The sequence below is a fragment of the Delphinus delphis genome, chromosome 1 (assembly GCF_949987515.2).
Source record: "Delphinus delphis chromosome 1, mDelDel1.2, whole genome shotgun sequence".
Taxonomy (NCBI): Eukaryota; Metazoa; Chordata; class Mammalia; order Artiodactyla; family Delphinidae; genus Delphinus; species Delphinus delphis.
The window spans coordinates 27,723,259-27,749,624 of record NC_082683.1 but is presented as its reverse complement, the minus strand read 5'-3'; the positions used below and the strand labels follow the sequence as shown (position 1 = coordinate 27,749,624).

At 39.3% G+C, this 26,366-nt stretch overlaps 1 protein-coding gene and 1 pseudogene across 13 annotated transcripts in view; both read left to right on the top strand.

The window, feature by feature from the left end:
* Positions 1-84: 84 nt before the first annotated feature.
* ZMYM6 (zinc finger MYM-type containing 6) overlaps positions 85-26,366 on the top strand; it is a 43,612-nt gene continuing 17,330 nt past the window's right edge. For 2 of the 13 annotated variants that reach the window (XM_060018825.1, XM_060018941.1), the window contains exons 1-11: positions 307-476; positions 1,261-1,427; positions 2,774-2,867; positions 11,792-11,876; positions 12,696-12,945; positions 16,086-16,260; positions 16,359-16,550; positions 21,080-21,230; positions 22,155-22,270; positions 23,089-23,364; positions 23,537-23,687. In XM_060018825.1, the coding sequence (XP_059874808.1) occupies positions 1,351-1,427; positions 2,774-2,867; positions 11,792-11,876; positions 12,696-12,945; positions 16,086-16,260; positions 16,359-16,550; positions 21,080-21,230; positions 22,155-22,270; positions 23,089-23,364; positions 23,537-23,687 (1,567 nt within the window). In that variant the 5' untranslated portion in view covers positions 307-476; positions 1,261-1,350. Of the gene's footprint in view, positions 205-300; positions 729-1,260; positions 1,428-2,773; positions 2,868-11,791; positions 11,877-11,977; positions 12,095-12,695; positions 12,946-16,085; positions 16,261-16,358; positions 16,551-21,079; positions 21,231-22,154; positions 22,271-23,088; positions 23,365-23,536; positions 23,688-26,366 lie in introns of those variants that run through there. The other 11 variants (XM_060018858.1, XM_060018847.1, XM_060018836.1 and 8 more) reach the window with 11 other exon arrangements.
* On the top strand, positions 8,206-9,741 carry LOC132419774 (ribonuclease P protein subunit p20-like; annotated as a pseudogene).

Here is a 26,366-nt window from a genome sequence, read left to right as displayed (position 1 = left end):
CCACTCAGCTCAGGTCTGGAGCATAATGGGAAAGGGGGCGGAGACCAGGGTTGCGCACGCGCAGTTGTCCGGGTGTTGCGTTGCGATGGATTAGGCGGAAAAATTCCCGTAAGAGAAAATAATCTTCGTCCCAGGGTGGGGGCCTTGGGTTCTACTCCTCCTTCCCCGGTCGGTGCTCCCCGGGAGCAGGGAAGCCACCAGAAGGTGAGCGCGGCCGGTAGCAGCGGGAGGGGCCGCGTGGGGCGGGGCGGCGGCCGCGCCACGTGACGAGGCGGGCGCTGGGCGGAAGCAGCGCAGTCGGGCGTTGCGGTTTCGCTGCAGGGACACGCTGACAGGCATTTGCGGGTCGCGTTCTCTCCGAAAGATACAACGTTGCAGCGTTTGTACCCTGTGACAGGCGTGGGAATTATTGGTGGGGACGAGATTTTGGGAGCGATTACGACACGAGAGCCCATAGATTGTTGTAACTGTGGCAGGTAGTCCTAAATTCTCATCCCTCGCACTGGTTATTAAGCCAGTTGCCCATTTCCATGTCTGGCTTGCCTGTTTGGGTAAAGACAACTTTGGAGAGTTTCCTTTTTGCTTTAGGTGTACTACGTCCTGTTTAGGGGAAGGGAAGTCCGCTGAATGACTAATCTTGTTTACAAGAAGGAGATTGGGAAGCGGATCTCAGAGGGGCTCATTCCTGGGCATGGCCTTCGTGAGACCCTGCAGGTGGTCCACTTTAAGTAAGGGCATACCTGTTCATTTGTGGTGGCAACTTGCGCTCTTATCTATCTTTAAGCCGAGAGTTGGGGCCCTTATGGAGGCCTCTAGTGAAGGCTGAGTTAGAGGTGGGGGTGGGGAGTTTGGTGTGCCCCATTTTGAGAAATGTAAGCTGAGGTGGGCCTCCAAGTACTAATTCTCATGGACTCAGAAACAGTATTTCTGAGTCCTTTCTTCTAAGAGCTTGGTAACGTTCTCTCACGTGTTGGTCTGCCAGTCTAATTACCTCAGTAACTTTCAACATATAAAAGACCAGAGTATTTGTCTTTAAAGCTATCAGGGAAGCGGGAGCTATTGCTGTAAGACTTTATGTGAAGGCAGCTACCAAAGAAGCAGAAGGCAGGAAGAAAGGAGAAGAGTCATGGCCCCAGAAGAGTTGTTTTTTTTCCAAATGCTTAGCCCTAAAACCTTGTGCTCAAAACAAAGCTTTTGATATAGATAAACATGAAAAAAAAAAAAAAAGCCTGAGTACCAATCCTTTATGTTGTGTTTTAGGAATCCAACTATCCATCACCAAGAAGAAATCTATTAGTTTTAGACCGGGGAATTCCTTTACCTAAAAAATTAGAATGAAAGAACCTTTGGATGGTGAATGTGGCAAAGCAATGGCACCGCAGCGGGGGCTTCTGGACAAAATTAAAGAAGAACCTGACAATGCTCAAGTAAGCATTTCATATTTATTTTAAATTTTAAAAAATGTCTTCCTTTCTACCTGGTGAATTCAAATTTTTAGTTAGTTTCTGACTTGTAAGGTAACCCAAACTGATTTTTTCCCCATTAGATGAGTAAATCACCTATTCTGCTCTTTGAATGAAAAAAAATCTTGGTAACTCTATTATATTTCTTTTTGTGGGAAGAAAGTAATGTGTATTACCCTTTTTCCATTGGTACCTTTTTAAAAAGCTCTCTTGTATCTGATAGTAGTTTCCATTTATTCTGTAAGTATTTGTGGTCTACTCTATGCCAGGCTCTGGGGATCCAGGAGTGAGCAAAATCAGTTTAGTCCCTTCCTTCATAGAGCTTGCAGGTTAGTAGAGGAGATAGACATTACACAAGTAATTGATCACATGATATATATAATTACAAACTAAGACAAGTGCTGTGGAAGAAAAGCCTGAAATGGGGAATCTGACCTAGTTTTGATTGGGGGCAGGGGGCTAGAGAAGGATTTGTCAGCCGCATTATGAAGAATGAATTGACTAGGTGAAGGCATGGAGGAGAGTGTTCCAGGTAGAGTAATCTCCATACAGGAAAGCTCTGATTTGGGAAGATGCTTGGTTCTTTTGAAGGACTGCAGGACCAGTGGGCCTGGAACAGAAGAGGTGCAAAAATGGTGATGACGATGATAATGATGATCATAATAACAATACTAATAGTGATATTAATATGTCAATATGTAGAGTATATTATATCATAATAACATGATCTTATAAATACTAACTTATTACTATTAACACTTATATGTACTTAGACTGTGCCAGGCACCATTCTCACAACCATATTATTATCCCCATTTTAGAGATGAGGAAACCAGGTACAAAGAGGTCAAGCAGTTTACCACAGATCACAGCTCATAAATAGCAAAGATTGGATTCAAACCCAGGTATCAGACTTCAGAGCCTATGCTATCCTACTTCTAGGATGAGGCAGTGTAAGTAGTTTGGGGCCAGATTATGCAGAACCTTGTGGACCTTGTTACGAATTTTGGTCTTCTCCTGAGAGCTTTGGGAAGCCATTGTAGGGTTTTACTTGGGAGAATAAGATAAACATGTTTGGAAAGATCATATGGCTACCTTTTAGGGACCCAGATTGGAAATCTGTGGAGATTAGTGTGGAGAGACCAGTTAGTTGTTTTGGCAAAAAATGATTTTTTTTTCCTTCATGGACAGTTCTTTTGCTTTATACTCTAGTTATTGGCTTCATTGCATAAGCAAATCAATAATATTGAAAATATAAATAATAAAATAAGTCATAGTGATAATACTCTATTTCTCTTATTATCTCAAAGGCAGTGTCATTCCAGGACAGGGATGTCAAGTAGATGTTGTCTTGTTCATCCACTCCACGCCTTCCTAAAATGCTGTGCTGCGAAGGGTTCTGAGGTAGTGTCTACAGGATGTGGGGTGGGGGATGGTGGTATCCATGACACTTATTTTCTCTCCAGATGGTAAATTCTTTCTCTTTTTTTGCCAGAAGTAACCATTTGTTTGTCAAGTTTTGTGGGTTCTGCCTTTTAAGAATATTTTTTTTACCTTGCCCTTTCCTCCCTGTTTTATTATTTCTCATCTGGACTTTTATAACAGTTTCCTATTCATCGTCATGTCTTCAGTCACATATCTCACCAAAACTCTGTATAGTGATTTTTTTTTTTTTTTTTTTTTGAGGAACAAGAGCCAAGTTTTTAATTTGATCATTTCTTCTATTAGAAGTACTCCTTAATGACATCCTTGGCCTGAGACTCTTTGCTTAACCACCACACAACTGCAACCATCCGCTTTACAGGGATTTTCCTGTCTGTCAGTTTTACAGAGGCCTACCCATTCCCCTAGTTTCTTGTTACCATCAACCTTAATTAGGTTGATTTGTCATTCAGTACAAGGGCCTTTACCAACTTGACATAAGCTCATCAGAATTGGATGCAAGCACACAGAGATGGGATTGGCACTTGTCTAAGGCTTTGGCAGCTTTGGAATCCCACATGCTAGGCTGTCCTGGATGAGGGTGGTCTTCAGCATCTCTTGTAAAGCAGTATTAATGTCCATTACACCTCCAGTGGAAATGCTTTCCTCCACCAAGGCGGTGGGTTATGGCCACAGCAATGGGTTATGGGTGGAGCCGAATCTTGAATGCACCGGTGCCTCTACCTCCCATGCAATTCCCCAGCAACAGGGAAAGAGCACTATGGTGCTCTTTATAGATCTGATGACACTGCTCTCTTTAAAGACCCTGTCTCCTCATGAGGGATAAAACATAAACTTTTTAGTGTGGCATCCGAACTATCCATGTTTAGGCCTTTGTTTTCCTCTTCAGTGTCGTCACTCATCCTTCCCACCTTTTTTTTCTTTCTTTTTTTTTTAACATCTTTATTGGAGTATAATTGCTTTACAGTGGTGTGTTAGTTTCTGCTGTATAACAAAGTGAATCAGCTATACATAAACATATATCCCCATAGCTCCTCCCTCTTGCATCTCCCTCCCACCCTCCCTAACCCACCCCTCTAGGTGAACACAAAGCACCGAGCTGATCTCCCTGTGCTATGTGGCTGCTTCCCGTTAGCTATCTGTTTTACATTTGGTAATGTGTATATGTCAATGCCACTCTCTCACTTCGTCCCAGCTTACCCTTCCCCCTCCCCATGTCCTCAAGTCCATTCTCTATGTCTGTGTCTTTATTCCTGTCCTACCCCTAGGTTCTTCAGAACCTTTTTTTTTTTTTTTTTTTTTAAGATTCCATATATATGTGTTAGCATACGGTATTTGTTTTTCTCTTTCTGACTTCACTCTGTATGACGGACTCTAGGTCCATCCACCTCACTACAAATAACTCAATTTCGTTTCTTTTTATGGCTGAGTAATATTCCATTGTATATATGTGCCACATCTTCTTTATCCATTCATCTGTTGATGGACACTTAGGTTGCTTCCATGTCCTGGCTATTGTAAATAGAGCTGCAATGAACATTGTGGTACATGACTCTTTTTGAATTATGGTCTTCTCAGGATATATGCCCAGTAGTGCTTCCCACCTTTTCTAATCTATGCTCCTGCAAACTATTTGCATTTCACAGGAAGGTATATTCTGTTGATTTTTATTTCCTTGCCTTTGCACATGCCATTTCTTCTGCCTGTGTATCCTAAACTGGATACTTTAGCTTGGCAAAAAGTTCCTCCTCTTTTAAGATATAGTTTAACTGTCACTCAGGTAGAATTAGCCATTCTTCCTCTGTCTTTTTTTTTAAATCATGTAGTGCTTTTACATTTATTATGGCATCTGGAGGTCAATGAATTTGGTTTCCTGGGTCTCGTCTTATTTGATCTCAGTTCCTTGCACAATGACTGGCACATGCTCAATAATCAAAATAAAAGAGGCTGTGTTTCACAGATGAGGAAACTGAGCCTGAAGGAATAAGTGACTTCACCAAGGTCTCATGGCAAAGCTGGGATACAAAACCAGTTTTTTAAAATTCCAGATCCAATATTTCTTTCATCGTACCTTGCCTGTAGTATAAAAATTTAAGAAATATTGTACTGTGAGTTAATTGAGTATTCTTTCTGTATAAAAATTGTGATAATGAAAATCCCGTTAACAGCTTACATTGTAAATTTAAGTGGATAGGGACCTACTTAGTTCCTTTTGGTTTATATTAATGCTTCAAGGTGAATAGGCTATAATTTTTCATGATTGAGAGTGTGACCTATGGTGGAAAAGCCAATTGAACAAATAGTATGTGCAATTTTTCATGTCGTATTTGAATATTGGAAAATAGACAAAAAATTGAAAAGTTGAGTATTTTATGATATACTAAGGGTCTGTTCTGGATATTAAAGCTATAGTTGAGCTCTCATTCAGTCGTTCAGTGACTTTTATTTCTGTTTATATAATCTAAAGCACTTGTTGAACACCATTGTAAGCAGTTTACATGTGACGCTTACAACCCTACGAGTTAAGTATGTTATTATTCCCACTTTACATACAAGGAAACAGAGACACAGATGGTAACTTGCTAAACTAAATGTAACACAACTAGTAAATGGGTGAGTTAGCATTTGAACCCAGGCAGTCTGGTTCAAGAGCCCAAACCCTTAACTAGGATGCTAAGCTTTGTTAGTTATTTTGTTTTCAGAGGAGCTACAAAGATGAAAAGATAGGGCCTCTGCTCTCAAGAGAATTGATAGTAAGGGGGAATAAAGGTATGGAAATGGGAGAGGTAATTATTTGCTGGGTGACTTCTCCCTGCCAGAAGGTATGCTACGTATGTCTTACCTATTCTCATTTAAACTCTACAAACATAGGAGGGAAGTATCCTTACCCCATTTTACAAAGGAGGGAACTGAGGGAAGGACAGGTTAAGTAACTTACAAACTCAAAGGAAGCATCAGAACTAGAATAGGAACTTAGTTTTGACTGGCTTCAAGCATATATTCTTTCTGTTGCTTTGTGCCACTTCTATACAGATATAAAATCACAGTATTATGTAATTACTGTAATTTTAAATATTGTGTAAGGTGCATTGGGAGCACAGGGAAAGGATCCCTTATGTCTGTCTAGGGAGGAGAGGAAGGCTTCACAGGATGGGTAGCGCTTGAGTTAATAGCAATTGATGAAGAGCTTCAGACAGAGAAGAGCATGTGCCAAGTCATGGAGGAGTGAGAGAATGTGGTGTGTTTAGTGGTTGAGTATTTCACTAGTAAAGTGGGAGAAGAGAATAGATTTTAGATGTTCAGGTAGAATTGATCCAACTTAGAGATAGCAAATGAAGTATGAGGGTCAAGGAGGATCCAGGAATACTCAGGAGGTTTCTGGCTTCAGTAAGTTGAGTTTGTGACAGTACCATTTACTGAGGGGCTAGGAACAGGATTTGGGGGGAAGTAATAAGTGTTGGAATCTGTTGTGTTAAGGGGCTCGTGGGACATTCAAGTGGTAATTTGCACTGGGAGGCATTTGCCCATATGGATGTGGTATTTAGAGATTAGAGAGTTATCTACCTGTAGGTATAGTGTTGCCAGATAAAAATGTAGAATGCTCAGTTAAATTTGACTACCAAATGAACAATGAATATTTTTTCATATAAGTATGTTACATGCAATGTTTGGGACTTACTTATACTAAAGAATTATTTGTTGTTTATTTGAAATTCAAATTTAACTGGTCATTTTATATTTTTATTTGCTATATCTGATGACCCTATATAGGTGATAGTTGAAGTCATGAAGGTGGATGAGATTGTTCAGGGAACAAAAGTAGAGAAAAGAGAGTAGAGCTCAGGATAGAAAGCTGGGAACTAGATTAATTTAGTGCTTCAAAATGGCTTCAAAGTAGTCCCTCAAGCAGCAGCCTCATCATTACCTGGGAACTTGTTAAAAACGTATATTCTTGGGCCCTGCTCCAGACCTGCTGAATCAGAAATTCTGAGGCTGAAACCCAACACTCTATGTCTTAATAAGACTTTTAGGGGCTTCTGATGCCACTGAATTTGGAACCATTGACTTCAGGGGTGAATATAAGATCAATGAAGGATACTAAGAAATAGTAATGATGAATTGAAGTAATAACATAATCCGAAGACAACCAGTGGAATCATTGGCAGTGTCAGATGTATCTGAGAAGCCAAGTAAGATAAAACCTAAAATTGTTTGTTGAATTACACAATAGTGAGATGATCGGTTATCTTAAAACACCTTCAGTTGAAGCAGTAGCCTGATTGCATTGTGTTCAGGAGGGCATCGAAGTGAGGAAGTAGAGAAAGAATGGAATACTTTTTCTCTAAGTTCGGTTGTAAAGGGAGAGAGAAGAGAGGGCAGTAGTTCCTTAGGGAATAGGTTCCTTGTAAGCCGAAGGGAAGAAACCTATATGGAGGTTGTGAAAGGAACAAAGGCAAGAATGACTGAGACTGTCTTGAGGATCTCCACATTTGCTGCCCATGCTGAACTTTTGCTGAACTCTCTAACATAAAACTGCTGAATAGTTGCTGAGTTGCCAAAAGGAAAGAACAATGCTGAGAACTGGACTCTTTCTGGACTAAGGAAACCATACCTTTCCCTAGTAATGGATGAGACGTGCTTGATAACCCAATCGTATGAACAGAACAGTTTTATCGTCCAATCCAAATTCTTGGTAAACAGCTTGTGTAAGCCTGTGTGAGCTTCCTCCTTTTCCCCATAAAAACCTCCACCCATTTTCCTCCACTGGGACACTATTCTGGGTTCTTCCAGAATCTGTGATCCCTGAATTACAATTCTAAGAACCTAAATAAACTACCTTTTTGCCTCTTTACAGTTCATGCTGCTTTTAGTTGACAAGATAGAGGCTGAGGATACACAAAATCAGTATGAAGTGCTGTAAGAAGGGAGAGGGAAAGAGATCCTGAACATAAGCGCTGTTTTAGTCATGACTGAGAAGGTTGCCTTTTCCTGTAAGGTTCAAGGACAGTTTGCTGATCAATTTGTAGGCATGGTGGCGGGGGGGAATCAGAATGTTGCAGGAATTCTTACTTAGCTGCTTCTATTTTCTTGGTGAAATAGAAACATTACTGAGCAGGAAGAATGTGGGGTTGGGACTTATGAGTGATGGAGGTGTGGAACAGTTACTTTATGAAGTAAAAGAAACTGACTAGGGAAATGTAACAGGCATATTAGAAAAATACTAGAGATTGAATTGATGGTAAGACAATTTTTTATTGAGTCTTAAGTGTTCTTTTTGGTAAGTTGAAGGAGGTGTATATAGGTACTTTAACTTCCTCTTCTTTTTGCAAGTGCCAATAAGTAAATACTGTTATTTGAGTATAATGTTTAAGAACATTTGAATTGAATGAACTTGAATGTCCACTTTGAATTGAACTAACTTAGATTCATTCATTCAACAAATATTTATTCAATGTCATAATTATGAAAAGAGTAAGAGCTAGCATTTTTGTTCTTAAATCATGTTTAACTTCTGGCTAACTGCAAGGCATCACACTACACACTTTATTTGTATTAAATCATTTATCCCCCATAAATCTAGTCCAGTGGGTTAGGTAATATTATCTTTATAGATAAGGAAGTTGAAACTGAGAAAGATTAAATAACTTGTTTAAGAACCGGGATCGCTAGTGTTCTGGCATTCCTGCGGCATACCCCTTTCCTTTTCTCCCCTTCTTGGGGCCTTGGGGTCATGGGCAGCATTCTGTATTCTGGCTGGTTGGCGCAATGCTTGAGTGGCCTGGCAGGGGAGTGGGCCACATGCGCGTGGAGGACACTGTGGACCGGAGGGAGGCACACAGCATGGCTGAAAATCGAGAGCCCCGCGGGGCCATCGAGGCTGAGCTGGACCCGGTTTAGTACACCCTGTGGAAGCGGCTTCCCCACTGCCTGCACCGGAAGCCCAATGACATTTCTGTCAACATGAAGACTGAGGTTAAGGCCCAGCTGGCCCACTGCCAGAAACTGCTGGACGGACGGGCATGGGGTCAGAACTCATGCACTGAGATCTACATGCACTGGCCATCAACTGCACCATCAACATTGCCCTACAGCTTCAGGCTGGCAGCTTCAGGTTCCGGCAGGTGGTGCCAGTACCTCCACTGTGGAGCTTGTCGTTGAACTGGAACCAGAGACTTACACGTGAGCGCTGCTGACCCAGATCTACAACAACTCAGCCATCCACATCTGTGTCTTCAGGGTCGCACCCAAGTAATTGAAATGAGGCTGTCCTGTCTTATCCACCCCCTGCATACAGCTAGGCTCAGATGTGGCTCTACTGAGTACTGTCATGGACCTTCTACCAGAGACATGTAGGAAAAAGCCTGTCCTCCTTGCAGCCCCGAGGACTATGAATTCAGAGGGCGAATATTGTCTTTTGTTGGGCCCAAGCAGTGGGTCTTTCTGAATCTTTGTGTGCTGTAACCATTGTCCTGTACAGTCAAACGTATCAAGTTGTGTTGGTGCCCGGCCACCCCACTGCAAAAAAAAAAAAAAAAAAAACCAGGACCACACCTGTTTCTGTCTGCTCCCGGAACCCACAGTCTTCTTTGTTATGTTGACTGTGCTGGGTGTTGAATGTACAGAGGTGGAAAAACAGATATGGTCCCTGTCCCTAGTGGACATGGTCCTTTTGGTCTAGTGTATGTGTGGGGGAGGAGGAGGGGTGTTAGACATTAAACAGATTATCACCCAAATAAATATGATATGATGTATTATGACAAGTGCTGTGAGTGAAAGGAGATGGGAGAAGCTACAACAGGGGAACTTAATTTCCATTGGGGACCAGAGTTTGAATTCATTATAGTAATTATGTTATATTGTATTTGTACATTTAGGAGGGAGACAGCATGGATTTTGAAACAGAGAGACCTGGGTTTGATTCCCATCTGTGCACTTAGTATCTTTGTGACCTTGGACAAGTTGATGAACATCTCTAAGCCTCACTTTCCTCATCCATAAAGAAGGTTCAATAATTCTTACCTTATAGGCAGCAGTTTGTTTGGTGCCATAACGTACATCATGGGAAGTGGTAAATTAATGCAGTGGTTCTTAATCTTTGGCATTTAATATTCCAAAGAAATTCCAAAGTAACTTTGGGAACCGATACATTTGTCATTTATTTTGCTAAGTACAGGGAGATTAAAAATACAACTACCATTTATTATCACCATTGTTTCAAAAAACTTTGAGGGCGGGCTTCCCTGGTGGCGCAGTGGTTGAGAGTCCACCTGCCGATGCAGGGGACATGGGTTTGTGCCCCGGTCTGGGAAGATCCCACATGCCGCAGAGCGGCTAGGCCCGTGAGCCATGGCCGTTGAGCCTGCACATCCGGAGCCTGTGCTCTGCAATGGGAGAGGCCACAACAGTGAGAGGCCTGCGTACCGCAAAAAAAAAAACCCAAAAAACTTTGAGGGCTTCCCTGGTGGCGCAGTGGTTAAGAATCCGCCTGCCAGTGCAGGCCACACGGGTTCGAGCCCTGGTCCGGGAAGATCCCACATGCCATGAAGCAGCTAAGCCCGTGCACCACAATTACTGAGCCTGCGCTCTAGAGCCCGCGAACCACAACTACTGAAGCCCGCATGCCACAACTACTGAGCCCATGCACCACAACTACGGAGCCCGCGAGCCACAACTACTGAAGCCCACGCGCCTAGAGCCCGTGCTCTGTAACAAGAGAAGCCACCGCAATGAGAAGCCTGCGCACTGCAACGAAGAGGAGCCTCCACTCGCCACAACTAGAGAAAGCCTGTGCACAGCAAGGAAGACCCAACGCAGTCACAAATAAAATAAATAAAATACTATAACTAAAAAAAAAAAGAACACTGTCATTTAAAAAAATAAATAAACTTTATTTGAAATACGTAAGGCTGTTTTAACAACCCACCCCCCCCCCGCCGCTCCAAAATGTAGGGTAGTTCTGATCTCAGAATAAAGGGCACTCTTTTTCAAGTTAGGTATATGTATTTTAATTTCTTTCATGATTACGTGTTATTTTAAAGCATTTTGAAGAATACATTAAAGATAAACCTGATTTAGGCTGTGTTGATTTTTTGTGTAATGAGCAGATTGCATTGAAACTCGTGTCTTCTGACATTAAGAGATATGCCACTTGCAAATCTGTTGGCTAAAATTACTAATTTGATCCAAACTCTAAATCATTCAGATTTAATTTCATTTATTGCTCCGTTATAAACACAGCCTATAAAAGGGGTAGTGCTCAGCATTGAAATAGCTGTGTATTACTCCCATATAACAAGATTACATTTGAGAAGTAGATATAACTATCATAAAAGATTCTTCAGTTCTAAAGATCCTTTTTGTAAAGATTAAATCTAGGGCTTCCCTAGTGGTGCAGTGGTTAAGAATCTGCCTGCCAATGCCGGGTACACAGGTTTGAGCCCTGGTCTGGGAAGATCACACATGCTGCGGAGCAACTAAGCCTGTGCGCCACAACTGCTGAGCCTGTGCTCTACAGCCCGCGAGCCACAACTACTGAGCCTGTGTGCTACAACTACTGAAGCCTGTGCACCTAGAGCCTGTGCTCTGCAACAAGAGAAGCCATCTCAATGAGAAGCCTGCCCACCGCAACGAAGAGTAGCCAATGCTCGCCGCAACTAGAAAAAGCCTGCGCGCAGCAACGAAGACCCAATGCAGCCAAAAAAAAAGAAAGAAAAAGATTAAATCTAGTCTAATAACTTGTAAATTTTGACTTTTGAGGTATTTGAAGGTGATTACGACTATAATGTAGAAGAGATGAATATGACAGTTATTTTTTTGTTTGAATTTCTAGTTTCCTCAGTACTAACACTGTATTCATTTCTCTGTCTCTTCTTTTTTTCTTTAAGGAATATGTACATGCTTCAAAGCCGAAAACTCAAGAAAGTGAACTGAAAATTAGTGCTGTCTTTTCAGTCAGTGACAGTCCTCTTGGTAAGAAACAGAACTGTAAGTTAGTTAGAATCAGTATTTGTTATATTCTGACCAGTAGAATTGAGGGAAAGTACCTCATGTAAATCTTTTTCTTCCTTTAGACAAAGCAGTGCTTTTCAAACTGGCTAGCTGGTCTTGACCAGTATTTTAAAAAGTGGAATATAATTACAGTTGGTCCTTGAACAACATGGGTTTGAACTACGCAGTTCCACTTACAGGTGATTTTTTTCAATAAATATAGTACCTGTATTTTTATTCTACAGATCTGTAAATTAACTAAGTGTGGGGACATTTTTATGTTCTATTGGAGATCACAGTATGTGGAATCAGAAGAACTAGGGTTTGAGTCCTGATTCTATCCAGACTGTTTCAGCTTCCTGCCCTTGGATGAGTCATTTATCAATTCTTTTGTTTTTGAGACAGAGATAGCAGGACACAGATTTTTGACTGCGTGGGGTCGGCACCCCTAACCTCTGAGTTGTTTAAGGGTCAACTGTATATCAGAGTGTGGTGCATATAGTAAGGAAGCATATTATTTCATGAAACTACTGTTTCAGTTATTAAATTTTATATACATATACACACACATGCACATACAGATGTATGTGTGTGTCTCGGGTTATAATGTGAAATGTAGTTCTAACTATGTGTCATGGTTCAAAAGTTTGAAGCTGCCTGTTTTAGAGTGGTTATTGCCTCAATATTGGATTTCAAGACTGAGGGAATTTGTCCTAAAAAATAGAGAATGTGTATATGTTCATGTTGATGTGAAAACAGTTTTTGTTGTTGTTGTTGTTTTTTCTTATTTTGTTTTTATAGCCCAACAGTTGACCCCAGGCTTTCAGCTCTCTCTTGCGTCATCTGGCCCAAATATATCGCTTCCTTCAGTTCCAGCCGTAGCTATTCAGGTTTTTTGTTCTGGTTGCAAAAAAATGCTTTATAAGGGGCAAACTGCATTTCATAAGACAGGATCTACTCAGCTCTTTTGCTCCACAAGGTGCATCATCGGATATTCTTCACCTGTCTGCCTACCACCTCCTCCCAAGAAAACCTGTGCAAACTGCTCAAAGTATGAAATTCTTAATTATATCCCTTACTTTTTAAGTGTTTTTAGTTCAAATATGCTATTGCTATTTTAAATCTCTTTAGCTCATTTCCCTGGAAATACTTTTTAGCTAATTGAGAAGTTTGCAAATTCTAAAGTTTTGTAAAGTTAAATAAGTGACTTGATGTAAAAAAGTATTGTTTAGACCAGTTTTCCTATCTCTTTCAATTAGAAAGAAATAAATTATTTGTGAGAAACTATAGGACCACTCCTATATTGTACGTCTACTGTAATTGTAGACAACAATACTCAAAATTGTTATCGTGAATGTTATTGAAGTATAGAATGAAATAATATCACCCATATAATAGTATATGAAAGTTATTTAATTCTTTAGAAGGTAAATGGCCACAAAAATAATGCATTTATTCCTGAAAAGTCCTTGTGAGCTTTTGTTGGGGGTCATTGTTACTTTATAATAATGCATAGATGCAGAGAAAGGAAGAAATAGCAATGAAGTTATATAAACTTCTTTCTCTGCCTCAGTAAGTTTGAAGAATTTGGCACGTTTTACCTATTTGTGTGGTAGTGCAATTCTAGGAATACAGTGTGTTGTCAGTAGTCACTAATGTAGAGCAAGGAAAGTTAAGAGCTTGGTTTTAGATTGTAGCTCTATCACTTACCAGCTATATGACCTTGGGTCAGATATTTAACCTTTCTAAGCCTTAGTTTCTTCATTGGTAAATAATATCTACTTCCTCAGGTTTTAATGAGACAGTGTTGGCACAGGACCTAGCACATAGCAAATGCTTAATAAGTGGGATCCTATTATTTTTAATAATAAATTTGGTATTATGTATATTTAACATAATTTATAGGTCTCTATTTTGTCTTTGGCGATATATGATAGTTTCTTTATCTGCTTGGTGTGTTGGCCTTAGGTATCTAAAAGTAGATCCTGTTAAAATGGAAATCCCCGACTAAAAGCAAAGAGGCATTTTAAAACATTTTACTTAAATATTCAAATTTAGTTTTGTTCCAAAATGCCCCTCTAATACCTTACTTTAACTCTTTTATGTCATTCTCATGAAACTGATCTGGAAGAGTAAATTTAGTTTTTTGTTTTTAGATATTCAATCTCAACATATCAAATATCAAAAGGAAATTAATTAAATTTTAAAGAACATAACACCGCCTATACATCCAAATACATATTCTCTTAAAAGTAGAGACTCTTGTCATTGGCTTTTTACCACAATGCTGTTGTTATTCAAAATTTTTTTTTGTCTCTTGATTTTGCATTGCCTTCAGAGGCTGTGAAACATTCCTTTAGACTAAGTTAGGTGATAAATCTATCTTTCAAGCTGGGGTTTGATTTTTGCACATTGCCAAAAGTTACTTGATGTCTTACCAGCTGACTAGTGTAGATGATTAAACTGAGTCATACTGTTAAACATGGTCTCTGACTATAAAATTAAAAAGTTGTGCTTAGAGTTCTTATAACTTAAAAGAGAAATTAGAAAAAATGTTTGAGCCATGTTGTTGGGAGAGGTATGGTTTCTCTAAGGTGAATGTTAAGAGGAAACATATATTTGGATGTATAAAGTTTAGAATGCATTTATATTTATGTGCACAGATTTTCATTAAAAAGTCATTCTCATTGGTTTACTTATATATATATAGCACTGGCAGATTTACATTATTAAATAAAATTCTTAATTGCTTTCATTTTAGTAGAAAAATTACTTTTCAAAATTAATACTTCATCTGCATGTAGGCATATCCACTTGGTTTCCAAGATTCACTGTCATATTAGTAAGGCTAGGTGAGTTTTAGAACATTAAAGTAGTGCTCTATTGCTGTTTTTTTATATTTTTAATTTTTTTTTATTTTGGCTGTGTGGTGCGGCATGCAGGATCTTAGCATGCGGGATCTTAGTTCCCTGACCAGGGATCAAACCTGAGCCCCCTGCATTGGGAGCACGGAGTCTTAACCACTGGACCACCAGGGGAGTCCCTGTTGCTGTTGTTATTCTTTTGTAGTTTACCATGGAGTTCTGTATAATAAAGGTACAGGATGGAAGGCAGAATAGTGGAATGATGAAGTCCATGGACTGTAGAATCAGACTGCCTCGATTTGTATTCTGGCTTCACTGCTTACCAGCTGAATGACTTTGGCAAGTCATTATTTAACCTTTCTGATTTGGTGTCCTAATAATACTTACCTTACAGAGTTTTTTGATAATTAAATTGGATAATTTGAGTAAAGAGACCAGTGTGTGGCACATAGAAATTACCCAGTACATTATTGTAGTACATAATATTATTGCCATTAATTTTCTTTACTGTGTGGTCATTAATTAGAAACTAGTGTTTCTAATTAATGACTATTTCCTTCAGTTTTTATACTTGTCAGAAGAATGGCAATAACTTAGTCTCTGTTTTTACTGGCAGTGCTTATTGTAACAATTAGCTCTTACAGAATAACTCTACAAGTCTCATAGAACAACTCAGTTATTTGTATCCTTTTTGTTTCATTCTTGTTTCCATCTGTCCTCTGATACCAAGCCTTAATAGTGCTTTTGTCTGTCATTTGTTTCTTCGGTCTCTTCAGTTATAGTGAAGATTTATATACCATGCTAATTTTTAATGCTAATCTTTGGTAGTTCATCTGTTTCCCAAATCTTACATTTAAATAAAAAGTTTTTTCATTCCTTATTTCATTCATGTTTCTACTCTTGGCAGCTACTGGGTAGTAAGAGGACAAGTGTTTTGTGGTCTGGAGTTGTGGGATGGCCACTTGTTCTGTTGGCTCCAGTGGATGAAAGTTGGTTGGAGCTGGAAGCCTCAATGTTTTTTTCATGAGCATCTGGCTAGATATATTTTAAATGTAGCTCTCCTTCAACACATCTATGAATTCAGTATTATAAACTCCGTTTTATACATGAGGAAATTGAGACAGTAATTGCCTCACTCATTGTCACTCAGATGATAAGTAATAGAACTAATCATCAAACCCAGTTTCCCAGATGCCTTTTCCAGGGCTGCCCATTTACTACTATACAATAGCTGCCCTTAGTAAATGTAGTTATTTTAGCTCACAAAGAGGAAGAAATTACAATTACGAAGAACACATTTCATTTTGCCTTTGTTATTTATTTTTAGAGACATTTTAAATCCAAAGGATGTGATCACAACCCGATTTGAAAATTCCTCTCCTAGCAAGGATTTCTGCAGCCAATCATGCCTTTCTTCTTATGAGCTAAAGAAAAAACCTGTTGTTACCATATATACCAATAGCATTTCAACTAGGTGCAGTATGTGCCAGAAGAATGCTGATGTAAGTTGAATTTCACCTTTATTGGGATTCTCTTCACAGATTAGATGTTTTTAACTGGCTTTGCTTATTTTGTATCTGTATGTGTTTTTATTTCCTAGATTCGATTTGAAGTTAAATATCAAAATGTGGTACATGGTCTTTGTAGTGATGCCTGTTTTTCAAAATTTCATTCTACCAACAACCTTACCATGAACTGTTGTGAGAACTGTGGAAGCTATTGCTATAGTAGCTCTGGTCCTTGCCAGTCCCAGAAGGTTTTTAGTTCAACAAGTATCACAGCATATAAACAGGTATGAATATCAGTCTGTTGTGTACAGTTGGGCTTACCCCTTCTGAGATGGCTGCACAGGGATGAAGTGCAGCGTAAAAGAGTGAGCTCTTCCCATCAGTTGATCTTGGTGTGTGATTTCCCCTCCTGAAAAATGGGATAGATTCTGATGCTGTAAGGGTTGATTTGACAGTGAGATGATATAGGTGAACTAGGTCATTTTTTAGGGTTTCCTTCATGGCCAAGAATTCACAAATATAATTTCATGATTTGCTATGAGTCTGAAATATTCTGTGACATATTGATAGTGAAGAAAACCCCATATTATTGTGAATAAACTATGACCAAGAGTTAAAAGATGATAAAATCAGCAAATATAAAACATCTTTTTCCTTTTAGAAAATATATATTTTAAATGTGTTTTGGAATGAATTGTAATTATTCTGGCAACATTGCCTTATTAGAATACTGTAGCTTTTTTGTTTTCTTTTTTCTATTTTCCAACTGCCTTTTTAAAATTTTAGCTAATTTTTATTTATTAGTTTCGTTACTAAATATATTAATTTGTGTCAGTTTAATTATTGCTGAATAATATGGGGTCTTTAAAAAGTTATTTTTTAAACAGGTATAAATGATAATTAAAAGTTTTTTTCAGTTAGGATGTTTGGTTTATTTTTAATTCCTTTGAGCAGTTGGTAATAGATGTTCATCTTTGGAAAGTATCTCTTTTCTAGAAACTTAGCCACTTTTTGCAGTCTGGCTACTACTTTCACAAGAATAAAATCCATGTTTTATATATATGTGTGTGTGTATATATATATACATATATATATGTATTCCAAAAATCATTTCCATTCCTGATTTTGTTACTGGTATTATACCCTATCAACTGCATGAATGATGTTCGTCTTTTACCAGGAAGATTATGTATTGTAACTTTGCAATTTATATTTTCCTACCTTTTACTTCCCTATTTAATTCATTACTAAAAGACCTTATATTGTGTCAGTGACAGGGTAGCAGTTAGGAGCTTGGACTTAGGAGCCAGATGAAGTAAGTTTAGTCTCCTACTTTATTGTTTATTTGTTAATTTAAAGTTTGTTTAAATTAAAAATATATATATAATTTTTTTAAAGTATCTCACTATGTTATTGAAAGGATTTTATGGTACAGTGTATGTAAATTGCTTAGTGTGGGGCCTGCTCATGGTAAGCACTCAGTAAGTAATAACATTGGTAATTTATATAAATGGTAGCATTATTATTGTTGTTGTTTCTTAAAACATGAATAACCTTACAGGCAAATTTTATTATGAAACTCAGCTTGAACTACAGGTAGTTCTGTAGAATCTCCTAATATACATTAAACATCTTTTCTATCTCCTGATAAAGAGTCTTCCTAGTTAAGTAACCTTCAAGGTGGTAGACTCTATCCTAGATTGATGTCCAGGTCTGTCCTGAGGGTGGTCCTTCGGTTCATGGATTACTTGGTCCTCTCTGATTATTTGTGATAAGAGAAGTATGTTATGACTAATTAGTTATTACTTTTAATGTGTTTTGTTGTTGCTAATATAGATGAGTAGTTACTAATATTTTTCAGTTTACATTTTACAGGCATACCTCAGAAATATTGTGGGTTTGGTTCTAGACCACTGCGATAAAGCAAGATTATATGTATCAATTCTTATATACACATACACACGAATATAATTTATATATATACATATTATATATATAATTGATATATATTCTTGGTTGAAAGAGGTATGTTTCTGGTCTATGTGGGTCCTTTCAAAAAGTAAAGAGCTAATCCTTAAATAATTCTAAAATAGTGTTAATAGACATTTCATCAGTTAAGAGTTTTAGAGACATGTGATTGAGTTCATCCAGTTTCTGTAGCTAGGAAAGCAGCTTACTAGATAACTAACTTAGATAGATTATGTCTTTTCTTCACCTTTAGAAAGAGAGGGCATTTATAGACATACCTCAGAGATACTGCATGTTCAGTTACAGACCACCACAATAAAGCAAATAATGCAATAAAGTGACACACAAATTTTTGGTTTCCCAGTGCATATAACAGTTATGTTTACACTATACTGTAGTCTGTGAAGTGTGCGATAACATTATGTCTTAGAAAAACAATGTGCATACCTTAATTTAAAAATACTTTATTGCTTAAAAATGCTAACATTCCTCTGAGCCTTCAGCGAGTTGTAATCTTTTTGCTGGTGGAGGGTCTTGCCTCGATGTTGATGACTGCCGACTGCTCAGGGTGGTGATTACTGAAGGTGATTACTGGGGTGGCTGTGGCAGTTTCTTAAAATAAAACAATTAAGTTTGCTGCATGGATTGACTCTTCCTTTCATAAACGATTTCTCTGTGGTATGCAGAGCTGTTTGATAGCATTTGACCCTCAGTAGAACTTCTTTCAGAATGGGAATCAATCCTGTCAAACCCTGTTGCTGCTTTATCAACTAAATTTATGTAATATTCTAAATCCTTTGTTGTCATTTCAACAGTCATCTTCACCAGGAGTAGATTCCATCTCAAGACACCACTTGTTTTTGCTCAGCCGTAAGAAGCAACTCCTTGTTCATTAAAGTTTTGTCCTGAGATTGTGGAAATTGAGTCACATCTTTCGGGCTTCACCTCTAATTCTTGTCCTTTTGCTATTTCCACCAATCTGCAGTTACTTTATTCACTGACGTCTTAAACCCCTCAAAGTCATCCATGATAGTTGGAGTCAACTTCTTCTAAACTCCTGTTAATGTAGATATTTTGACCTCTTCCCATGAATCACTTATGCTTTTAATGTCATCTAGAATGGTGAATCTTTTCCAGAAGGCTTTTAATTTACTTTGTCCAGCTCTATCAGAAGAATCACAATCTATGGCAGCAATAGCGTTACGAAATGTATTTCTTAAATAATAAGACTTGAAAGTCAAAATTACTCTTTGATCCATGGGCTGCAGAATGGATGATTTGTTAGCAGGTGTGAAAACAACATTAATATCATTGTACATCTCCATCAGAGCTCCTGGGTGACCAGATGCATTGTCAATGAGCAATAATATTTTGAAAGGAATCTTTTCTTCTGAGGAGTAGGTCTCAACAGTGGGCTTAAAATATTCAGTAAACCGTGTTGTCAGCAGATGTGCTGTTATCTAGGCATTGTTTTTCCATTTATAGAACACAGGCAGAGTAGATTTAGCATAATTCTTAAGGGCCCTAGGATTTTTAGAATAATAAATGAGCATTGGCTTCAACTTAAAGTCACCAGGTGCAGTAGCCCCTAACAAGAGAGTTGGCCTGTCCTTGAAGCTTTGAAGCCAGGCATTGACTTCTCTCTAGCATGAAAGTCCTAGATGGAATCTTCTTCCAATGGAAGGCTATTTCATCTGCATTGAAAATCTGTTGTTTAATGTAGCCACCTTCATTAATTATCTTAGCTAGATCTTCTGAATAACTTGTAGCTTCCGCATCAGCACTTGCTGCTTCACATTGTACTTTGATGTTTTAGAGATGGCTTCTTTCCTTAAAACTCACGAACCAACCTCTGCCACCTTCAGACTTTTCTTCTGCAGCTTCCTCACCTGTCTCAGCCTTCATAGAATTGAAGAGAGGTAGGGCCTTGCTTTGGATTAGGCTTTGGCTTAAGGGAATATTGTGGCTGGTTTGATCTTCTGTCCAGACACTAAAACTTTATCCATATCAGCAGTAAGACTGTTTTGCTTTCTTATCGTTTGTGTCTTCACTGGAGTAGCACTTTTAATTTCCTTCAAGAGCTTCTCCTTTGCATTTACAACTTGGCTAACTGGCACAAGAGGCCTAGCCTTAGGCCTCTCTTAGCTTTCCACATGCCTTCCTCACTAAGTTTAATCATTTCTAGCTTTTGATTTGAAGTGAGAAACGTGTAACTGTTCCTTTCCCTTGACTACCTAGAGACCATTGTAGGGTTATTAACTGGCCTAATTTCAATATTGTTGTGTCTCAGGGAATAGGGGGCCTGAGGAGAGGGAGAGAGATGGGAAATAGCTGGTCAGTGGAGCAGTCAGAACACATACAACGTTTATCAATTTAGCTAGTCTTAAATGGGCGTGGTTTATGGTGCCCCAAAATAGTTACAGTGGTAACATCAAAGATCACTGATTACAGATCACCATAAAATATACAATAATAATGAAAAATTTTGAAATATTGTGGGAATTACCAAAATGTGACACAGTGAGCAAATGCTGTTGGAAAAATGGCACTGATAGACACAGGGTTGCCACAGATCTTCAATTTGTAAAAAATGCAGTATCTGCAAAGCATAATAAAGTGAAGCACAATAAAATGAGGTATGCCTGTATTATTGTCTAAAAGAACTTATTTTTCCTACATCCCAACTTTTAGGAAAGTCTGTACTTAGTGTAGCTGCTATCATTGTCATGCTCAAATATTTTAGCCAAAGGCTTTGGTTGTAGGTAGATTTTATTTTTCCTTCCTTAAACCATATATATATACGTGTGCTTGTACTAGGTATCTAAATCTTATTTTATTTTAATAGAATTCAGCCCAAACTCCTCCATATGCCTTGGGGAAATCATTGAGGCCCTCAGCTGAAATGATTGAGACTACGAACGACTCAGGAAAAACAGAGCTTTTCTGCTCTATTAATTGCTTATCTGCTTACAGAGTTAAGACAGTTATTTCTTCAGGTAATGTTTAAGTTTGATAAATTTATAGATTTCGTAACTGTTAAAGAAGAATGTGACTGCTTTTCTTTCACTTCGTTACAAACTAAACTGATCTATGTGGTTAAATAAAGACCCAAGGTTATTTTAGTTTCAAAGAGCTGATTTTTATTTTTATTTTCTTTGAAGGATCCATGCAGTATTTTTTTTAAGTAATTAATTAATTTATTTTAGGCTGCGTTGGGTCTTAGTTGCAGCATGTGAGATATTTTGTGGTGGTGCACAGGCTTCTCTCTAGTTGTGGCACACGGGCTGAATAGTTGTGGCGCACGGGCTTAGTTGCCCCGTGGCATGTGGGATCTTAGTTTCCCCACCAGGGACCAAACCCATATTCCCTGCATTGGAAGGCGGATTCTTAACCACTGGACCACCAGGGAAGTCCCACAAAGAGCTGATTTTTTTTTTTTTTTTTTGCGATATGCAGGCCTCTCACTGTTGTGGCCTCTCCCGTTGCAGAGCACAGGCTCCAGACACACAGGCTCAGTGACCATGGCTCACGGGCCCAGCCGCTTTGCGGCATGTGGGATCTTCCTGGACCGGGGCACGAACCCGCGTTTCCTGCATCGGCAGGTGGACTCTCGACCACTGCGCCACCAGGGAAGCCCAAGAGCTGATTTTTAAGTGACAAAGTTTTTCAGTGATTCTCTTGATTGAAGTATTTATTTTGTAATTTCATATGTGAAAGAGAGAAAAAACACGTATAAGTTCCAAGTTAATTTTTGCGTAAGTGGGACTTAATTGAGGTTAGCTTTACATATTATTGTAAAGTTTCTTCTTTTTTGTTTTGCATATTACTGCATATTTGGTTTTTTTACTCTCCTAATACATTTTTGGATCATTTGTTCATCTGTGTAACTTACTCATTGGTTTTTATTTTTTGCTACCAAGGTGTCCAGGTTTTGTGTCATAGTTGCAAAACCTCAGCAGTCCCTCAGTATCACCTAGCCATGTCCAATGGAACTATATACAGCTTCTGCAGCTCCAGTTGTGTGGTGGCTTTCCAGGTATGAGCTAAGGTAGTACTTTACCCTTGCAGTTCTCTTAGGCGTTGGTCTATGGCAAATGTTAACTGCTGAAGGACCATGCTTATTAAGTTAGAAAGAAAAAAATTCTATTCAGCTGTGATCCAAGAGGTCATTTCTGCAAAATGTCTGAGCCCAAGATTTGACCCTCAGTCCTTCTTAATTCAGAGTGCTCACCTAAACTACCTTTCTCTCCCACTTTCTCCCTTGGCTCTCTCCCTTTCAAAAGAATGGAAGCTAGGCTATGGTTTGGATAGGTGGCATGGTGATGTGCTCATGTGTCCCTTTGTTTCATCCTGGGCCAGATACATAATGAGTCCTGGTGTGGATATGGAAGCTTCCACGTACTTGTCCCATTCTCTTCTCTCTGATACACAGGGAAAGGGTAGAGTTTCCCATCCTCCTGGGTGGGAAGATGCCTGATGTAGTATCCCTGGCACCAGGGAGAAAGAGACTACTGGTGGCCACTGTGCTCTTAATAGCCATGAGAGGCTGGTTGGTAATGGGAGTGCAGGTGAAGGGGTATCTTGGGGGAAAGGAGAGGGCTGCTTTAATTTATTAATTAGTCATGTACTAGAGATCTTTGTCTGGAAAGCCTGAATTTTAGTCCTCAATCTTTTAATTTGCATTTCTCAGTCCTATTCTGGAAGTATGCCATTTCAACTCTTTCTGTGAACTACTCAATAAAATTTTCAAGAAACGTTTGGGGGGAATTAATTTATTAAAATGAGAAAATGAAATTGATCAAGTTACCTTATTTCTCAGTTGATAAAATCTTTGCCTTATTTGTATTCATTCAGAATGTATTTAACAAGCCAAAAGGAACAAACTCTTCAGCAGTGCCCTTGTCTCAGGGCCAAGTGGTTGTAAGTCCACCCTCTGGGTCAGCAGTGTCAGCAGGAGGAGGTAACACCTCTGCCGTTTCCCCCAGCTCCGTCAGTGGCTCTGCCGCAGCCAATCTCCAGCCTCCTTCTGCTCAGTCCCAGCAAGTTGCTTTAACCCATACAGTTGTTAAACTCAAGTGTCAGCACTGTAACCATCTGTTTGCCACAAAACCAGAACTTCTTTTCTACAAGGTAAAGAGAGATCGTGGAAGGGATTGAATATGAGTTTATCTAAAGAAGTATTTTCGTCTTTTCATCTTTGACAGTCCCTTGGTTTGCTTTGAAATGAGAAAGAAAAGGATTTCTTAACAATAAAGCAACTGTTTAATTTAATTAGATATTAATGACTGTTCTTCCTCTGCAGGGTAAAATGTTTCTGTTTTGTGGCAAGATTTGCTCTGATGAATACAAAAAGAGAAATAAAGTTATGGCAATGTGTGACTACTGTAAACTGCAGAAAATTATAAAGGAGACTGTACGATTCTCAGGGGTTGATAAGCCATTCTGTAGTGAAGGTAAAGAAAAAAGCTCAGTTTTGGCCGCAGAGCATATGGTTGTTATGAAGTAATTCATGATGAGTTGAGCTGTTAATCCACAATTAATTTTCAAGTAATTTCTTTTATGAAGTATAATTTGAAGCTTTTTTATTGAGTTTATACTTAATTCACTTTAAATTCTATCCTTTTAAATGTTATAATAATCTCAATAAAGAAAAACTTTCAAAATATAATTAGGTCAAAAAAAAAATATAATTAGGTCAATGGTATTCGTATATAGAAAATCTCTTTGTAAGTTTAGCTATGACTTCAGAGATCTTTTTGTTTTTGCACCCATTCATAAAGAGGGTACTTAGGCAATTACTGCTTCTTGGCTTAAGAAACTTTTATATTGGGTTGGCCAAAAGGTTGCTTCGTTTTTTTCTGTATGATGGCTCTTGTAGCACTTAGTTTTCTTTAACTTCATTTGAAACAATTTTGTTAGATTGTATGTGACAGCTGTCATATCAGCGTGCATTTAAAAAAAGACTTATGAAAATTGGTGAATTTTGGGGGACTTCCCTGGTAGTCTAGTAGTAAAGAATCCACCTTTCAACGCAGGGGGCACAGGTTTGATTCCTGATCAGGGAACTAAGGTTCCACGTGCCGCGGGGCAACTAAGCCCATGCGCCACAACTACTGAGCTTGCGCACCTCAACTAGAGAGGCTGTGTGCCGCAAACTACAGAGCCCACGTGCCCTGGAGCCTGCGTGCCACAACTAGAGAAGAGAAAACCCGCATGCCACAACTGGAGAGAAGTCTGCGTGCTGCAACGAGGAGATCTCGCATGCCTCAACGAAGATTCTGTGTGCCACAACTAAGATCCGACACGGGCAAAAATTAAAAAAATAAAAAAATTGGTGAATTTTTATGTAACCATTTTAATATTGAAGATGGAAGAAAAAAGCATTTTTGGCATATTATGCTTTATTATTTCAAGGAAGTAAAAATGCAACTGAAACACAAAAAGATTTGCGCAGTGTATGGAGAAGGTGCTGTGACTGATCGAATGTGTCAAAAGTGGTTTGCGAAGTTTCGTGCTGGAGATTTCTCTCTGGACGATGCTCCACGGTTGGGTAGACCAGTTGAAGTTGATAGTGATCAAATTGAGACATTGAGAACAATCAGCATTATACCACGCGGGAGACAGCTGACATACTCAAAATATCCAAATCAAGCACTGAAAATCATTTGCACCACGTTGCTTACGTTAATCGCTTTGATGTTTGGGTTCCACATAAGTTAAGCGAAAAAAACCTTGACTGTATTTCCGCATGCAATTCTCTACTTAAACGTAAGGAAGACGTTCTTATTTTTGTTTGTTTGTTTGTTTGTGTTTTGCGGTACGCGGGCCTCTCACTGTTGTGGCCTCTCCTGTTGCGGAACACAGGCTCTGGACACACAGGCTCAGCAGCCATGGCTCACGGGCCCAGCCGCTCCACGGCATGTGGGATCTTCCCGGACCGGGGCACAAACCTGTGTCCCCTGCATCGGCAGGCGGACTCTCAACCACTGTGCCACCAGGGAAGCCCTTGTTTTGTTTTTTTGAACTTGGCTTTTTTCTCTTTTTTTTTAAATAAATTTATTTATTTACTTATTTTTGTCTGCGTTGGGTCTTTGTTGCTGTGCGCGGGCTTTCTCTAGTTGCGGTGAGCAGGGGCTACTCTTCGTTGTGGTACGTAGGCTTCTCATTGCACTGGCTTGTCTTTGCTGCGGAGCACGGGCTCTAGGCACGTGGGCTTCAGTAGTTGTGGCTCATGGGCTCTAGAGAGCAGGTTCAGTAGTTGTGACACATAGGCTTAGTTGCTCCGTGATATGTGGGATCTTCCCGGACCAGGGCTCGAACCTGTGTCCCCTGCATTGGCAGGCAGATTCTTAACCACTACACCACTAGGGAAGTCCCAGTGTTCCTTTTTTTTTTTTTTTTGCGGTATGCGGGCCTCTCACTGTTGTGGCCTCTCCTGTTGTGGAGCACAGGCTCCGGACGCGCAGGCTCAGTGGCCATGGCTCACGGGCCCAGCTGCTCCGCGGCATGTGGGATCTTCCCGGACTGGGACACGAACCCGTGTCCCCTGCATTGGCAAGCGGACTCTCAACCACTGCGCCACCAGGGAAGCCCCAGTGTTCCATTTTTAAAACAAATTGTGACGGGCGATGAAAAGTGGATACTGTACAGTAATGTGGAATGGAAGAGACTGTGGGACAAGCAAAACGAACCACCACCAGCCACACCAAAGACCAGTCTTCATCCAAAGAAGGTGATGTTGTGTATATGGTGACATTGGAAGGGAGCCCTCTATTATGAGCTCCTTCTGGAAAAACCAAACGATTAATTCCAACAAGTACTGCTTCCAGTTAGACCAACTGAAAGCAGCACTTGATGAAAAGTGTCTAGAATTAGTCAACAGAAAATGCATAACCTTCCATCAGGATAACGCAAGACCGCATGTTTCTTTGATGACCTGGCAAAAACTGTTACAACTTGGCTGGGAAGTTTTGATTCATCCACTGTATTCACCAGACATTGCACCTTCGGATTTCCTTTTATTTTGGTCTTTACAAAATTCTTTTAATGGGAAAAATTTCATTTTCCTGGAAGACAGTAAAAGGCACCTGAACAGTTCTTTGCTCAAAAAGATAAAAAAGTTTTGTGAAGAT